The sequence below is a fragment of the Panthera uncia genome (assembly GCF_023721935.1).
Source record: "Panthera uncia isolate 11264 chromosome C1 unlocalized genomic scaffold, Puncia_PCG_1.0 HiC_scaffold_4, whole genome shotgun sequence".
In the NCBI taxonomy this organism is placed as follows: domain Eukaryota; kingdom Metazoa; phylum Chordata; class Mammalia; order Carnivora; family Felidae; genus Panthera; species Panthera uncia.
The window spans coordinates 71,840,910-71,855,811 of NW_026057585.1; the positions used below are offsets into that span (position 1 = coordinate 71,840,910).

The 14,902-nt window shown below is 43.2% G+C and overlaps 1 protein-coding gene across 2 annotated transcripts; it reads right to left on the minus strand.

The window, feature by feature from the left end:
* Window positions 1-6,167: 6,167 nt before the first annotated feature.
* CC1H1orf50 (chromosome C1 C1orf50 homolog) lies at window positions 6,168-14,728 on the minus strand. 2 transcript variants are annotated; one of them, XM_049617361.1, is made up of 5 exons: window positions 14,596-14,728; window positions 14,361-14,476; window positions 7,714-7,800; window positions 7,087-7,218; window positions 6,168-6,522 (listed from the first exon to the last, which is right to left on the minus strand). In XM_049617361.1, the coding sequence occupies exons 1-5, from the start codon at window positions 14,726-14,728 to the stop codon at window positions 6,337-6,339; spliced, it is 654 nt and encodes a 217-aa protein (XP_049473318.1). In that variant the 3' UTR covers window positions 6,168-6,336. The 2 variants fall into 2 exon arrangements, with proteins under 2 accessions (XP_049473318.1, XP_049473319.1); XM_049617362.1 differs by having other exon boundaries at window positions 14,605-14,720.
* Between the last annotated feature and the right edge of the window lie 174 nt (window positions 14,729-14,902).

A 14,902-nucleotide genomic window follows, 5' to 3' on the forward strand; every position in this document is an offset into this window, starting at 1 on the left:
ACACTAATAATTTTTTACTATTATTTGAAGTGTTAATATTTAGGATATACTGGGTGAGATAAAATGTATTATTAAAGTTAATATCACCTGCTTCTATTTTTTAATGTAGCTACTAAAAAATTTAAAACCATACATGTGACTCACGTTACATTTCTATTAGTGATGTTGATTTAGATCCTTTACAGGATCTAAGTAAGTACACAGCTATAGATGTCCATCCATTCGTACATTATTAGAGTATTTATTACGTGCCAGGCACTATGGCAGGTGCAAGGGATATAGCAGCAAACAAGGCAGACACTGTCTCCGTCCTCACGGAACTTACATTCGAGTGTGGGCACAAATAACGTCTGCTCGTGATAAGTGCTATGGAAAACAAGGCAGGGCCAGAAGTTATTTTGACGTGAGACGAGTTGGTATCTCTGACAGGGGAATCAGTGCAGTGCTACTTGAGCAGGGACCTAAATGGTGAGAAGCCACAAACCATGCAAAGACCTTGGGGGAAATGCTCCAGGCAGGTGGAACAGCAAATGTATAGCCTTTGAAGCAGAAATGAGCTTCATTTGTTAAAGGGACAAGGTCAGCAGGAACGTGGCAAGATCACACAGAATCCTGGAAAAAAGCTTGGGCTCTAGTCTAAGTGTAATGAGAAATTCTTGAATCATCTTTATAGAGAAGTGTTGGGACCCAATGTATATTTTGAAAGGACAACGCTACCGGGGCACCTGGGTGGTTCAGTCGGTTAAGCGTCCAACTCTTGATCTGGGCTCCAGTCATGATCTCACGGTTGGTGAGATCAAGCCCCACATTGGGCTCTGTGCTGACAACATGGAGCCTGCTTGGGATCTCTCTCTCCACCTCTCTCTACCCCTCCCCACTCAGGCTCTTTCTCTCTCAAAATAAATAAATAAACATTTAAAAATAACAATAATAAAGGACAATGCTACCAGTCTCTGTGGAGGTAGCCTGAAGCACCGTGAGAACCGGGGCAGGGAGGTTTGCTGGGAAGTCACTGCATTAGTCCCGGCCAGAGACACCACGGTGGTCTGGCCCTAGGGGTACGGGTGGAAGTGGTGAGAAGCAGTCAGATGTGGGATATATTCTGAAGACAGCTGACAAGACCTGCTGACTGGCACAGAAAGAACAAACAGAATCGAGGATGATTTAGATTTCTGGCCTCCAAAACAGTGAGCTAGGTGTTGATGGCAGTGGAGAGGACTGGCAATGAAACACCCTTGGGGCAGAATTCCAGACTCATTTTGGACATGTTAGGTTTATCGTGACGTCAAGTGAGGCTGTTGGGTAAGTAAGTCTGCATGAAGCTCAGGAGAGAGCAGGGTTGGAGACATGTAAGTGCGTCAACAGCGTATGGGGGGTATGTAATCCGTGGGAATGGGTTAGATCACCTAATAGAGAGAAAAGAGGGCTAAGGAATAGGCCCCAGAGCAATCCAAAAGCTAGATGTCAGGAGACAGAAAAGGTGTAGTCAGTGAGGTTGGAAAAAAGCAGGAGATGGTAATATTCCAAATCAAAATGAAGACAAAAGCTTTCAACTAGAGGCTGGTCCACTGAATCAAAGGTACTTTAGAAATAATCACTCCAGGCACTTAGCAGCTCCTTCCTCCCAATCTCCAGCTCTTTAAGGGGATGAACCCTATCTTGTGCCTGGGGGTTTGCACAGGCTTTAGTGCCAGGAACATGGGCTCCACTGCTTATGAGTTATGTCCTTAGGCAAGTTACTTAACTTCTCTGGGCCGTGATATACATGCCCTGTGTGCTCATCACTACACATTCCAGTGAACTACTCCTATGGTATCCCATATGCACATCTTCCTCTGTCGCTTTGGTATTTAACTTTCTTACACCTCTATGTCAGGATCCTCTAGGGCTGGTTATGCTCAGACTTGAATCCAACAGGACGGTTTGAGTCTGAGCCATACCACTCTCTATCACTATAACCATGGGCCTGTTGCTTAATCTTTGAGCAGATGTTTCCATTTTCTAAAGCAGGAATACAATATACCTCCTAGATAGTTGGTTATATGAAAATTCAATCAGGTAATGGATATGCTTGGCAGAATAAAAGCTCACTAAGCAGTATTAGTCATCTTTGCATCTACGACACCAATACTCCCAAAACTGGTGGACTGACTGATAACTTGAGAAGGTTAAGACACAGCAAACCTCCTTCCAGACAGCTAGGGTGGAGAGAGGCAAGTACAGTCAGCTGCTATTCACACCTAGTGAACCTGGACAGGACCAGCATGGTGGATTAATAAAGCAAACACAGATTGCTCATTATTCTGGGAAATATCAGGATGTCTTCCACTTCCATATTTTGTTGCGTGGATCCCCAACGTCCGTATCAGCATTCAAGCCAGAAATTCAAGCATTACCTAAGAGTTTCTTCATCCCCCGACATCTTATTATTTAACAAGCTGCAATCTATTGCACCTTCAAAATGCCAAGCTTTATCAAATCCAAGACCCCAACCATTGTAAGACACAGCATTATGTTATGCAGCTCTGAGAAAGGAAAAAGTGCTGCCACTTAAACTACGACGTGCCACTGACTTTTAGAAGCATCCGAGTTTCAGAGATATTAAAACGTGGGGGAAGAAGAATACACCTTACAACTGATGAAATTATATCTCTCATTCCATCACTGCTACCTTAGTTCAGGCCTCCGTCCTCTCTTGCCTGGACTAGGGATGGAAGCTCCTAATGGTCTTCCCTCCATTCATCTTCTAACACCAAAACAGATTTCTAAAAGGCCAATATTGCCAGCTACGTACCCCCAAATCTTTCAATTAACTCTTTTCCCATAGCCCCTGGCCCACATTCTTCACTTTAAACTGGCTGAAATTTTCCAAATGTCATATTGCTTCTAGTCTGGAATTGCTTTTCCTCCCCTTCATCTACTTATCTCTTAGCTACTAGAAGTAAGAGTTTTCTAGGGGCACCTGGGTGGCTCAGTCAGTTGAGCTTCCGACTCTTGATTTCAGCTCAGGTCATGATCTCAAGGTTGTAGGATCAAGCCCACGTCGGGGGCTCAGCATGGAGCCTGCTTAAGATTCTCTCTCTTCTTCCCCCTCCACCCCCTGCGCTCTCTCTCTCTCTCTCCCCCTCTCTCTGAAGAAGAAGGAGGAGGAGGAGGAGGAAGAGGAAGAGGAGGAGAGTTTTCTAGCCGGGTCGTACCTTACTCTAGCCCTCCTGACTGCCAGGACTAGTTTGGTTGACATGGCTTGTTAAAATGGATATCCCTTTCTTCACTCACAAACATCCAACAGTGAACCCTACTCCAAATTCCAAAGACAATCTTTCTCTAGAGGACAGGTGAGAGTGTCCAAACAAGCTCTAACTTTTGTTTTTCAACACGTAAGCTGGTGTCTGCTCTTCCACAAAGTCTTCCTAAATTCTCCAAGCCGTTAGGTATCCTTCCGTGGTGCTCCATATCCTACACGCCACTATCATAGCCTTTTTTATACCACACTGTAATTGTTGATTTGGTTCCTCCCCTACTAGACTGTGAGCTTCTTGGGAATAGGTGCCTGTTTTATTCAGCTGTGTTATTCTCCGGAACATGGAACCTAGAAGGCACTTAATACTTCTAAAATCGTTGAATGGATAGATGGATGGGTGAATGAAAAGTGGTTACTGTATATAACCAAGGAGTCCTAGATCCCCACTCAGAGGTGCTACCTCCCAAGTCATTTCACATTGCCACTGACTTTCCCGAAGTTTGGTAATTGGCAGAAGTAGCAAAGGGCAATGGCACTACCTGGTGGTCAGTGCAGGGAACGCACCTTATTGAACAGAAGAACTTTTTTTTAACCACTGCTCTCTTTTTTGCTCTAGAGTGGTTAGGAAATGTAAAGAGTGAGGGAGATTTGGATTTTAAAAAGATCAAGCTGATGATGTTTTGCAGAATGGATTGGAGAAGGGATACAGGAGGAAGCAGGGATGCTAGCTGGGGAAGTTATTTTGTCAGAGCAGAGTCCAGTTCCGCTCTGTGACTTTACCACTACCATGCTTAACCACTTCGTAATACTGCCTCTTTTACCCAAGGACCTTCTTTTCTCCCTCTCGGCTAAGCACTGTGGCAGAGATTCTAAGATCTGCTTGATGATTTCTGCCTTCTGGTATTCACGCCTTCGTTTAATTCCCTCCTTTGAGTGTGGGCTTGCCTAGGACTTGCTTCCAATGGACAGAATACAGCAAAAGCATGAGATGTCACTCCCGTGATTAGAATACACAAAGCTGTAACTTCCATCCTGCTGGCAGACTCATCCTTGTTGGCTTTGATAAGGAAGGTTGCCATGTTGGGGAGACCCATGTGGCAAGGAACTGAAGTCAGTTTCTGGTTAATAGTCTATTGGTAAACAGAATTAACAATGTTAGTCCAACAGGAGGAATTAAAATTGGGCCAAAATTTAAGTTAGCTTGGACACAGACCCTTCTCCAGCCTTCAGATGAGAACCCAGTCCTGGCCAATAATCAGAACCCAGGCCTGTGAAAAACCTTGAAGCAGAGGACCCAGGTTAAGTGTGCCTGAACTCCTGACCCATAGAAACTATGAAATCATAAATGTGTGTTGTTTTAAGCCACTAAGTTTCTGGTAATTTATGCAGCAACAGATAACTAATAAACACCTACTCAGAATGTGTCATTACCATGCAGGTCAGGACCTTTTGAAAACCTGGGAAACTTACATAATCAACTATTATACCACTAAAGTGTGTGTGTGTGTGTGTGTGTACCATCCCCATCAGAGGCTTTTGCAGCTGACCCCACAGAGCATCCCCCCGTGAAACGAAATGACCAAGTATCACCTGGGTGGCCCTGTCAGGTTCTAGCCCCATTCTGTGCGAGGCCTTCATGGACCATTTTACAGCTAACAAGAAATACACCTTATGAGGAAAGGCCATGAAAACTAGGATGGGGTTAGGATATTACCAAGCAGATCAGCACAAGAGACATCCATACCCAGAAAGGAACTTGGGCAACTGTGGTTACAGCAGACTGTGATAAGATATATGGCACTGAAGTACAGCCACACTGGATATGCTGTAAATTTAGTTAATTCCACTGAACACACGAGGTGAGGTAGAGTCCCACAAGAGTCTAGTCAGAATGAGAACTAGAGGAACTCAGCTAAAAAGCCTCTGCTAACTTATTGGGTAATTCAGGTCAAAATCAGTTTCAATCTGAATTAACTCATGATCAACAGGTTGGCTCTTTTTCTTGTTTCTCACCCACTGCCCCTCTTCCACAATAGTTTGAGGTTGCCATTTAAATGGAGTTGGCCTGCTGCAGATGGCTAAACTCTGGATCTCCTCTTCAGCAAGGCTACAGCACAGATCCATACAGTGGTCAGCGGCAGCCTCCCACATCTCTTCCAAGTCTAGAATTCTGCGAGGTGACAGGTAGACCTTCCCCAAACCTGTCCATTGTTGCTGCCCCAGAATCTCCAGTCACTCAAAGTAGGCAGAAAGAGCAAAACAGGCAAGCCACACTTCCGCAAAAGTGCAAAAATACCAGAATCACACACTGTCTAGTCCAGGCAAGCCGAGCTGTTCATCAACCTCCATTACGCAACATTCCTGTTCCCAGACGCATCTGAAGTTGGAGCTACACTAACTGCTCAACAGCCTCAACCCAATCTTTTTTTTAAGTTTCAAGTTTTTATTTAAATTCTAGTTAACGTATCATGTAATATTGGTTTCAGAAGTAGAATTTAGTGATTCATCACTTACATAGAACACCCAGTGCTCATCACAAGTGCCCTCCTTAATCTCCATTATCCATCTAGCCCATCCCCAACCCACCTCCATGAACCCTCAGTTTGTTCCCTATTGTTAAAGTTTGTTTTATGGTTTGCCTCTCTCTCTCTCTCTCTCTCTCTCTCTCTCTCTCTCTCTCTCCCCCCCCCCCCCCCATGTTCAACCTCAACCCAATCTCGAACACTTCCAGTTACAAAAAGACTAAAAACAGTCCTCTCTGGAAAATGCCTCGCCAACCTTTAGGTGGGTAGAAGACACCCCTCTTTCTCCAATGCTCTGACTTACGGGAGAACAGATGGAGATAAAGGAGAAGGAAAGTACACTGGCCAGTGCTCTGAAAGTGACTGGTTGGGTCTGGTATGATTCATTACCATCGGAACTGAAAGTAATTACGACAGCATTTATATGCACACAGGGTCTCGTTTCAAGAAGTGCATGATTCCCCCACAAGACTTCAATTCTCATGCCCCCTCCCATCAACGCAGAAAATGAGGGCAACAAGGAGGTGATTGTGGTAAGTCCTTGCTGTGAGAGCTGTTTGTCAGAGACCTCTCTCAGTCAGTCAGTCCCTGGAAGGCGGGTTCAGTGCTTGGAGGCAGGGCCGCTGGCTGGCTTAGCAACCTGTCCACTATGCTGATTTTAGCATCATGCTTCTCAATATCCTCATACGGAGTCCAGGATAAGTCATGCTGGAGCTTGTAGGCGCCAAGGAAGTCATGTGGACAACTTGTCCCCCATTCCTAAAGAAGGCAAAGGAGTCAGTTCTCATCAGGGTAGAAGGTAAAGAAATTGAGCTTATTTCCTCATTTTCTAAAATGTCTACTTACTTATTTTGAGAGAGAGAGAGACAGAGAGCAAGCGGGGAAAGGGCACAGAGAGAGGGAGACAGATAATCCCAAGCAGGCTCCGGAGCCGTCAGTGCAGAGCCTGATGCAGGGCTTGAACCCACAAACAGTGAGATCATAACCTGAGCCAAAACCAAGAATCATTATCCCACTGAGCCACCCAGGCTCCCCTCATTTCCTCATTGTATGCCACAAATTTCTTCTTTGGGTTTTCACTTCAGACCAGTCAGAACCATCCTCACTGCATTACACATCAGATACCTCCCTTAACAGAGATAATGACTGTGAGATAATTTGTGTTTTTCATGTATATTTTTTAAGAGTCATGCCAGGGCTCACGAAAACCTCCAATTTTCTAGAAGGCCATTTACAAACCCTTATGCCTACATCTTCACGCACATATGCCAAGAGTTTCTCAAAGACCAGAGTAGATTTCTGCGCAAAAATACATGTTCTTACCTTTGGAGAAATAATAGAAAAATACTGCTGACCACTCTCCCGTTTATAAAGGTAATAAATGTTGCCAGGTTTTTTTACTATATTACAAGCTACATGGTGCAAGTCGGCATCTCTGCGAGCATCTTCCAGTACCTAAGAACCGCAGAGATGTAACAAATTAAGTATTGGACATAACAGGCACACTCAGTGATCATCCCAATCAATGCTTAGGAATTGCTCCCCCATAGCAAACAGTCACTACTAGGACCCAGATGATTCTGAGGAGACAAAAATTAGACTATGCTACTAGACTGTAAAAATGCCTTTAGACAAATTGCATTGGTGAACGTTACTGGCTTTGAGTGCCTTTTAAATTTCTTTCCTATTTTTCTGCAGTATGTACATTTCTTTTAAAACTGAGAACATGTTTTTCCCCTCAAAATGCTTTACTTCACTGAAACTGTCTCCCAGTGAAAAAGCTTACCTTATACCTAACTTCTTGGGCTTACTCTATTTTGCTCAACACTTCTATATTTCTAGGAGGTCCTGAAGACAAAATAGTTTAACGATTATAAGCAAGACCAGGCAGACCTGTGAATTAAATGAGGAAAAGGAGTCCCTACCTAAAAGCTGTTACGTGTTACTCACCTTCCTGGCTTGTTCTTGTAAATGTTGGATTTGCTCAGCTATGACTGTTAGTTTGTTGGTGGCATTTGCTCGGATGAATTCGTCAGCCTACAGGTGAGACAAAACCAAACTGTGGGTGGAAAAAGGATAAGACTTCGACAATGTTCGTATTTAGAGCTCAGAGTGAAGAGTTACCTCAACATCCTCGCTTATGCCTTAAATACCCTTCCTAGCCTCAACACAGTCCTGGGAACTCGCACTCATCTCACCCAGTTCCCACCCAACTCAAACAGCACTGTTTATAAGAAGCTCACCCTGCTAGGACCCCACACAGCAGAACTAAGTCCTCCTTCTTTTCTATGTCCCAGAGCTTTCTACCCTCTGTATTCCAGTCACTCTGCACTTCTTCAGTCCTCTAGCATGGTCTACTCTCACATGCTAACACATGTACGGAATATGCCCTCTCCTCAACAGAAAATACTTCCCCTCTTACTCTTTGCCCAAATAAACACACTTATTCCTCAGGTCTCCATTTATTTTTCTCATGTTTAAATACTTCTGAGATCTGGGATGGGTCTTAAAATAAAAAGACACTTGTGATAAAGTTCTTATCACCTGTTATGTAGGAATCTAGCTATATATAGGAAGGACCTATTAATCTGACCGTTGCCTCAGCTGAATTATTTACATCATACCTAGTTATATTTTAACTTATATTTGGCTTCCTAATTGTTACTTCAAACGCTTTCTTGTTTTTTTTAAGTAGGCTGCAGGCCCAATGTGGGGCTCGAACTCACGACGGTGAAATCCAGAGTCACATGCTCTAACTACCCACTGAGCCTTTAAAGACTATACTAGGATGTAGATCTGAAACAATGTTATATTGTGCACAAAAGACTTCCTGTGTTGTGCCAGGAAGTGCAAATGAAGGCAATGGAAATTGCTTAAAATAAATCAAACACTTTTCAAAACCAGAGAGACTGGTGTGACCAATGGGAAGGATTATCACTCAGGCATCAGAAATCTGTCAAAGACTTCCAGCTTACTATCAAGAAAACCTGATTAATGTCTAGGGGTATACGGCAAGTTAAGAAGAAGAAATTATGAGATTAAACTCAAACTAAGAAATATCAAGAGGGTGCCTGGGTGGCTCAGGCGGTTAAGCATCTGACTTTGGCTCAGGTCATGATCTCACAGTTCATGAGTCCGAGCCCCACGTCAGGTTCTGTGCTGACAAGTCAGAGCCTGGAGCCTGCTTAGGATTCTGTGCCTCCCTCCCTCTCTGCCGCTCCCCCACTCACACTCTTGTCTCTGTCTCTCAAAAATAAATAAACGTTAAAAAAAATGTTTTTAGGGGCATCTGGATGGCTCAGTCAGTTAAGCCTCCAACTGAGGCTTCGTGGTTTCACGCCCCAGGTCGGGCTCTGTGCTGAAAGCTCAGAGCCTAGAGCCTGATCCCAATTCCATGTCTCCCTCTCTGCCCCTCCCCCCTCATGCTCTGTCTCTGTCTCTCAAAAATAGACATTAAAAAATTTTTTTAATTTAAATTTATTACAAATATTTTGTAATATATTTAAAGATATATTATAACATAATATTATATAATATATGTAATTATATATGATCATAATTAATATATAATATTATACATAATTATATATGTATATTGTATATATTTAAATTTTATTTTAATAAAAATACAAAAAAGAAATATTAAGAGAATTTGCTGGTGAGTTGAGGAAGCTCAAGGTAAAAGTCAGGTATAAGCCAGCATCACATGAGAAGAAAACAATGGAGTCAACAGAGTCAATCATTTATCTGCTCCACAAATAGAGACTGAGCAACCACTGTGTATGAGACATCATGTCAGGCCCTGGACATACTAGAAACAGGAGAAAGAAGTCCCTACCTCCATCAAGATTGCAGCCTAATGCACTGTCCTTCAGAATATGAAGTAAAATATGTAATTTTTTTAATGTTTATTTATTTTGAAAGAAAGCACGAGTGGGGGAGAGGCAGAGAAAGCAAAAGAGAAAGAGAATCCCAAGCAGGCTCCACTGTCAGCACAAAACTCAATGAGGGGCTCAATCCCACAAACTGTGGGATCATGACCTGAGCCAAAACCAAGAGTCAGTTGCTTAATCAACTGAGCCACTCAGGTACCCCAAAGTAGTAAATTTTTAATTTTCTAGCAGCTGTGTTAAAAATAAAAATAAATAAGTAAAATTAATTATAATATTTTCTTTAACCCAATACATCAAAAAACATTATTCCAACATGTAATCAGTATAAAAAATTTTAATGAGATACTTTACATTTCATACTAAGTATATACTTATATTTTACACTCATACTATCAATTGAGATACCAAATTATCATGAGAAATAGTCAATCTGGGGCTCCTGGGTGGCTCAGTCAGTTAAGCGTTTGACTTCGGCTCAGGTCATAATCTCACAGTTTGTGGGTTTGAGCCCCCTATCAGGCACTGTGCTGACAGCTCAGAGCTTGGAGCCTGCCTCAGAATCTCTGTCTCCCTCTCTCTGTGCCCCTCTCCTGCTCGTGCGTGCTCTCTCTCTCTCTCTCAAAAATAAACAAACATTAAAAAAAATTAAAAGAAATACTCAATCGGTACTTAAACTTCATAAAATTTGCATTTAAAAGGGTCAGTTCACATACTAAGCTTGTTCCAAATATACTCAAAAAGTGTCCAATAATTGAATCAATTACCACATTTTAAAATGTAAATTGTTCAAATTACATAAAATTTAAAATCCAGTTTCTCGGCTGCATTTACCATATAGCCCAAATGCTCAACAACCATATGTGGTTAGAGGCTACCATAATGCATAACACAGCTCTGGTGAGAGATACAGACACCAACAAGAAAGACAATTAGAGCTAGTATTATGTGGACTCAGAATAATGATGTGCTATTATGAAGAAAATAACCAGAATTATGTGGTAGAAGCAGATCAGAGGTGGGGCGCCTGGGTGGCTCAGTCGGTTAAGCGTCCGACTTCAGCGCAGGTCATGATCTCATAGTTCTTGAGTTCGAGCCCCGTGTTGGGCTCTGTGCTGACAGCTTGGAGCCTGTTTCGGATTCTGTGTCTCCCTCTCTCTCTGCCCCTCCCCTGTTCATGCTCTGTCTCTCTCTGTCTCAAAAATAAATAAACGTTAAAAAAAAAAATTAAAAAAAAAAAAAAAAAAAAAAGAAGCAGATCAGAGGTAACAAGTGAGTGGAGTAACTGGTTTAATAGGTAGTGGTAAGCACCCCAGGGATTGTCATGCATGCATGAGCAGGCTAGATGCAAATTCAATTTATTTATTTATTTATTTATTTTAATGTGGGGTTTTTTTTTAATGTTTATTTATTTTCAAGAGACAGAGACAGAGCATGAGTGGGGGTGGAACAGAGAGAGAGAGGGAGACACAGAATCCAAAGCAGGCTCCAGGCTCTGAGCTGTCAGCACAGAGCCCGATGTGGGGGCTCGAACTCGTGAACCAGGAGATCATGACCTGAGCTGAAGTCAGACACTTACCAATTGAGCCACCTAGGTGCCCGTTTACTTTTTTTTTTTTTTAGAGAGAGAGAGAGAGAGCATAAGCTGGGAAGGGGCAGAGAGAAAGGGGAACAGAGGATCTGAAGTGGGTTCTTTGCTGACACAGAGAGCCGGATGTGGGGCTCGAACTCACAAACCATGAGATCATGACCTGGGCCGAGGTCAGATGTTTAACTGAGCCACCAGGTACCCATATTCAATTTAATAATACCATCATCTGGATGGAGTGGAGTATAACCTTCAATAGACAAGAAGGCCTCACTGAAGATGTGACATTTGACTTGGGTCTGAAGAAAAGAAAGGGCCAGCCATGCAACAAAAACTGGAGAAGTTATGTCTGAAAGGCAGTTAGCGAGGGGCAGTAGTTAATGAGCAGTCAGTAAGGGGACAGGGACCAGATCATGCAAGGCCTTATGGCCCATGGTGAAAGTACTGCATTTTGTTCCAAGGACAGTGAGGCACCTGATGGCCAAAGAGAAAGCAGGTGGTTTCTAGAGCTAAGAGAGTTCTAGATTAGGAGTGGCCTCATTGTTAATCTTCTTAAGGTGGTGGCAGCAAATCTGTTCCTTGTAAACAAAACAGTCTAATTCACAACAGAAATGAGAAGAGTACTTCTAATTACTAAACACTTCTAATTACTAAAGAGTACTTCTAATTACTGGCCCCAATCATTCTGAGGCCCTTCACATATATTATCTAACTTAATGTTTATAATACCTTATGAAGTTGGAGATGATAACTTCAGTCTCATTTTAGGAATTATACCCAGAGAGGTAAAGCAACCTGTCCAAGGGTTAATAACAGCTAATAAATGGCAGTTGAAGATTTGAACACATATCAGTCTGATTCCAAATTTCTGCCTTAATACCAGACCTCTAGAGCATTCTAAACACACATCAATATCAAAATGGCATGGCAGCAGTCAGTCCTGCTACAAAGTACATTTCAGGACACAAACAGTAAATATGCTTGATTCAATCTGTTTGTTTCTAGTGTTTTTATTCCAGCTGCTCAATATTGATAATATTGGAAAAAAGGAGGCAGCAACATAATGCATCCTCTGTATTTTACTAGATCATACGCTGAAGGGCAAAAACTGTGTTCCATCTTCTTTTTTTTTGTTTTGTTTCAGGCCATTGTAATAAATATGATGGTCACTCAGTAAGCCATGAAAATGTTTGCCCAAGCTTTGGGCCTAGTTGCCTCCCTCCCAACAAGTGATCCAGTTAAACAGACACATGGTATTCTCCTAATCTATAAAAGTTATGCTTTGCTTCCCACCTCTCTAGAAAAGACAAGTCACTAAGTTTGAATCAAAAGCACTTTCCTAAGCATGTGAATACTCCTTAAATTAAAAAAAAAAAACAAAACCTAAAGTACAGAGATGTTTATGTGAGGGAATTTGAGCACATTAATTATTAAATATTTTGAACAAAATAAAGACCTTTGAATATAACCAAAGCCAAATGTGATAGTGCACACAAGGGTGAGAGGAATATCAGAAGCTTTAAAGCAGCAGGGCCCTTTATCTGTACATATTGAAGAGGGTTCTACAACTGGAAGTCTTGGTAAAAATTAGATGGAGGGGTACCTGGGTGGCTCAGTGGGTTAAGCGACCAACTTCCGCTCAGGTCATGATCTCGCAGTCCGTGAGTTCGAGTCCTGGGTCGGGCTCTGTGCTGACAGCTCAGAGCCTGGAGCCTGTTTCAGGTTCTGTGTCTCCCTCTCTCTCCGACCCTCCCCCATTCATGCTCTGTCTCTGTCTCAAAAATAAATAAACATTAAAAAAAATTTATAAAAAAAAAATTAGATGGAATTTGGTTTTTCGCAGCTTTAGATCTAGGAACTTTCCTAATTGAGACCCTGCATTTTACAGATGAAGAAGCTTAAGTCCAGAGAAAAGTAATTTCCCTTAAGTTACAGTGCAAGTTATTATCAACAGTGGGATTAACACGCACGTGTCAAAATTTCTGATGCTTTTTGTTATTTCACATTTCCTCCTTACTCTTTTGGCAATGAATGTGTAAGCACTGGGCTTGGGAATGTTGTGCCCAGTGAATGAGAACACAGGACAAAATTTAAGAGTCCCTGTCCTTCTAGTATACAGGTATGCTGTTTCGAAGAGACACATGCACCCCAATGTTTATAGCAGCACTATCAACAATAACCAAAGTATGGAAACAGCCCAAATGTCCATCGATGGATGAATGGATAAAGAAGATGTGGTATATATATACAACGGAGTATTACTCGGCAATCAAAAAGAATGAAATCTTGCCATTTGCAACTACGTGGATGGAACTGGAGGGTATTATGCTAAGTGAAATTAGCCAGTCAGAGAAAGACAAATATCATATGACTTCACTCATATGAGGCATTTAAGATACAAAACAGATGAACATAAGGGAAGCAAAAATAACATAAAAACAGGGAGGGGCACAAAACATAAGAGACTCTTAAATATGGAGAACAAACAGAAGTTTACTGGAGGGGTGGTGGGAGGGGGGATGGGACTAAATGAGTAAAGGGCATTAAGGAATCTACTCCTGAAATCATTGTTGCACTATATGCTAACTAACTTGGATATAAATTTTAAAAATAAATTAAATGAAAATAAATTTCAAAAAGTCCCTGTCCTTCTAAAAGATGTTACGTTCTAAAAGCGTTCAGGGCACAGATAACGATCTAATGGAAAGCGGTTTAAAGTAAGTGGACTATGCATCCCTGCAGAATCCATTAGGGTAATCGGACACTTGCATGGAAACTTCTCTTCACGAGTCAAATGGGAAGAATCACTTCTGTACTGCCTACCTTACAGGGCTGTCCTGAGGCCCAAATGAAATACTGAATATTCAAAGTGCTGTGCAAAACTTCCCACGAAAGGAGATTACGGGCACTCATATTGCAGATGGAGCCTTTGGTCTCAGAAGCTCAGAGTGCAAGTCAGACTACCGACCCTCAATGACAATCAGTTTTCCCGAGTTGTAAAATGGAGACAAAAAGCAAATGGCTTTCGCTTTGGCTTTGGCTGTGAGGTCCCAGTCTCAAGATGCAGGGCCAAACGTGAACCAAAACGGTTCTTTACTTCCCCAGCCGCGCCTCCTCACCTTCTGCACCTGCTCTGCGAGCGCCACGAGGTCTAAGGGGTCCCCGGCCCGGTGGGTGTGGTAGGGGCTCACTAGGGCCAGGCCTCCGGGGGTCGGGGTGAGCTCCACCAGGGCTCCTGCGACACATACCCAGGAACACAGCCCGTGAGCGCCCGCCCTCGGCCTCCCGCGCAGCCCGGGAGACTAGCTGCTCCGTGAGGGCTTCTTTCCCCGCTCGGACTCCCGCCCTGCGTACCTCCCCGACCTGTAGCCGGCTGAACTCTTTGGTCTGCGGGGACTCCCCCCGACTGCCCCGGCGTCTCGGCGTCCCCCATGACAACAGCCGAACCTCCCTGCGTCCCCAGCCGCGGCGCGAAAGGGAAGAGCATGCGCATAGAGACCTGTGGGCGGAGCTTCTGTGTTCCCTGGCCATTGGCCATCAGGGCTGAGGGGCACCGCCTGAACCCGGAGGCGGGGCTCCAGCTGACGCCCTAGGCTCTGCTGAGGGGCGGGGTGCTGGCTTAGGGAAAGCCAAAAAGGGCAGTGCAACGTTCGTGGGCATG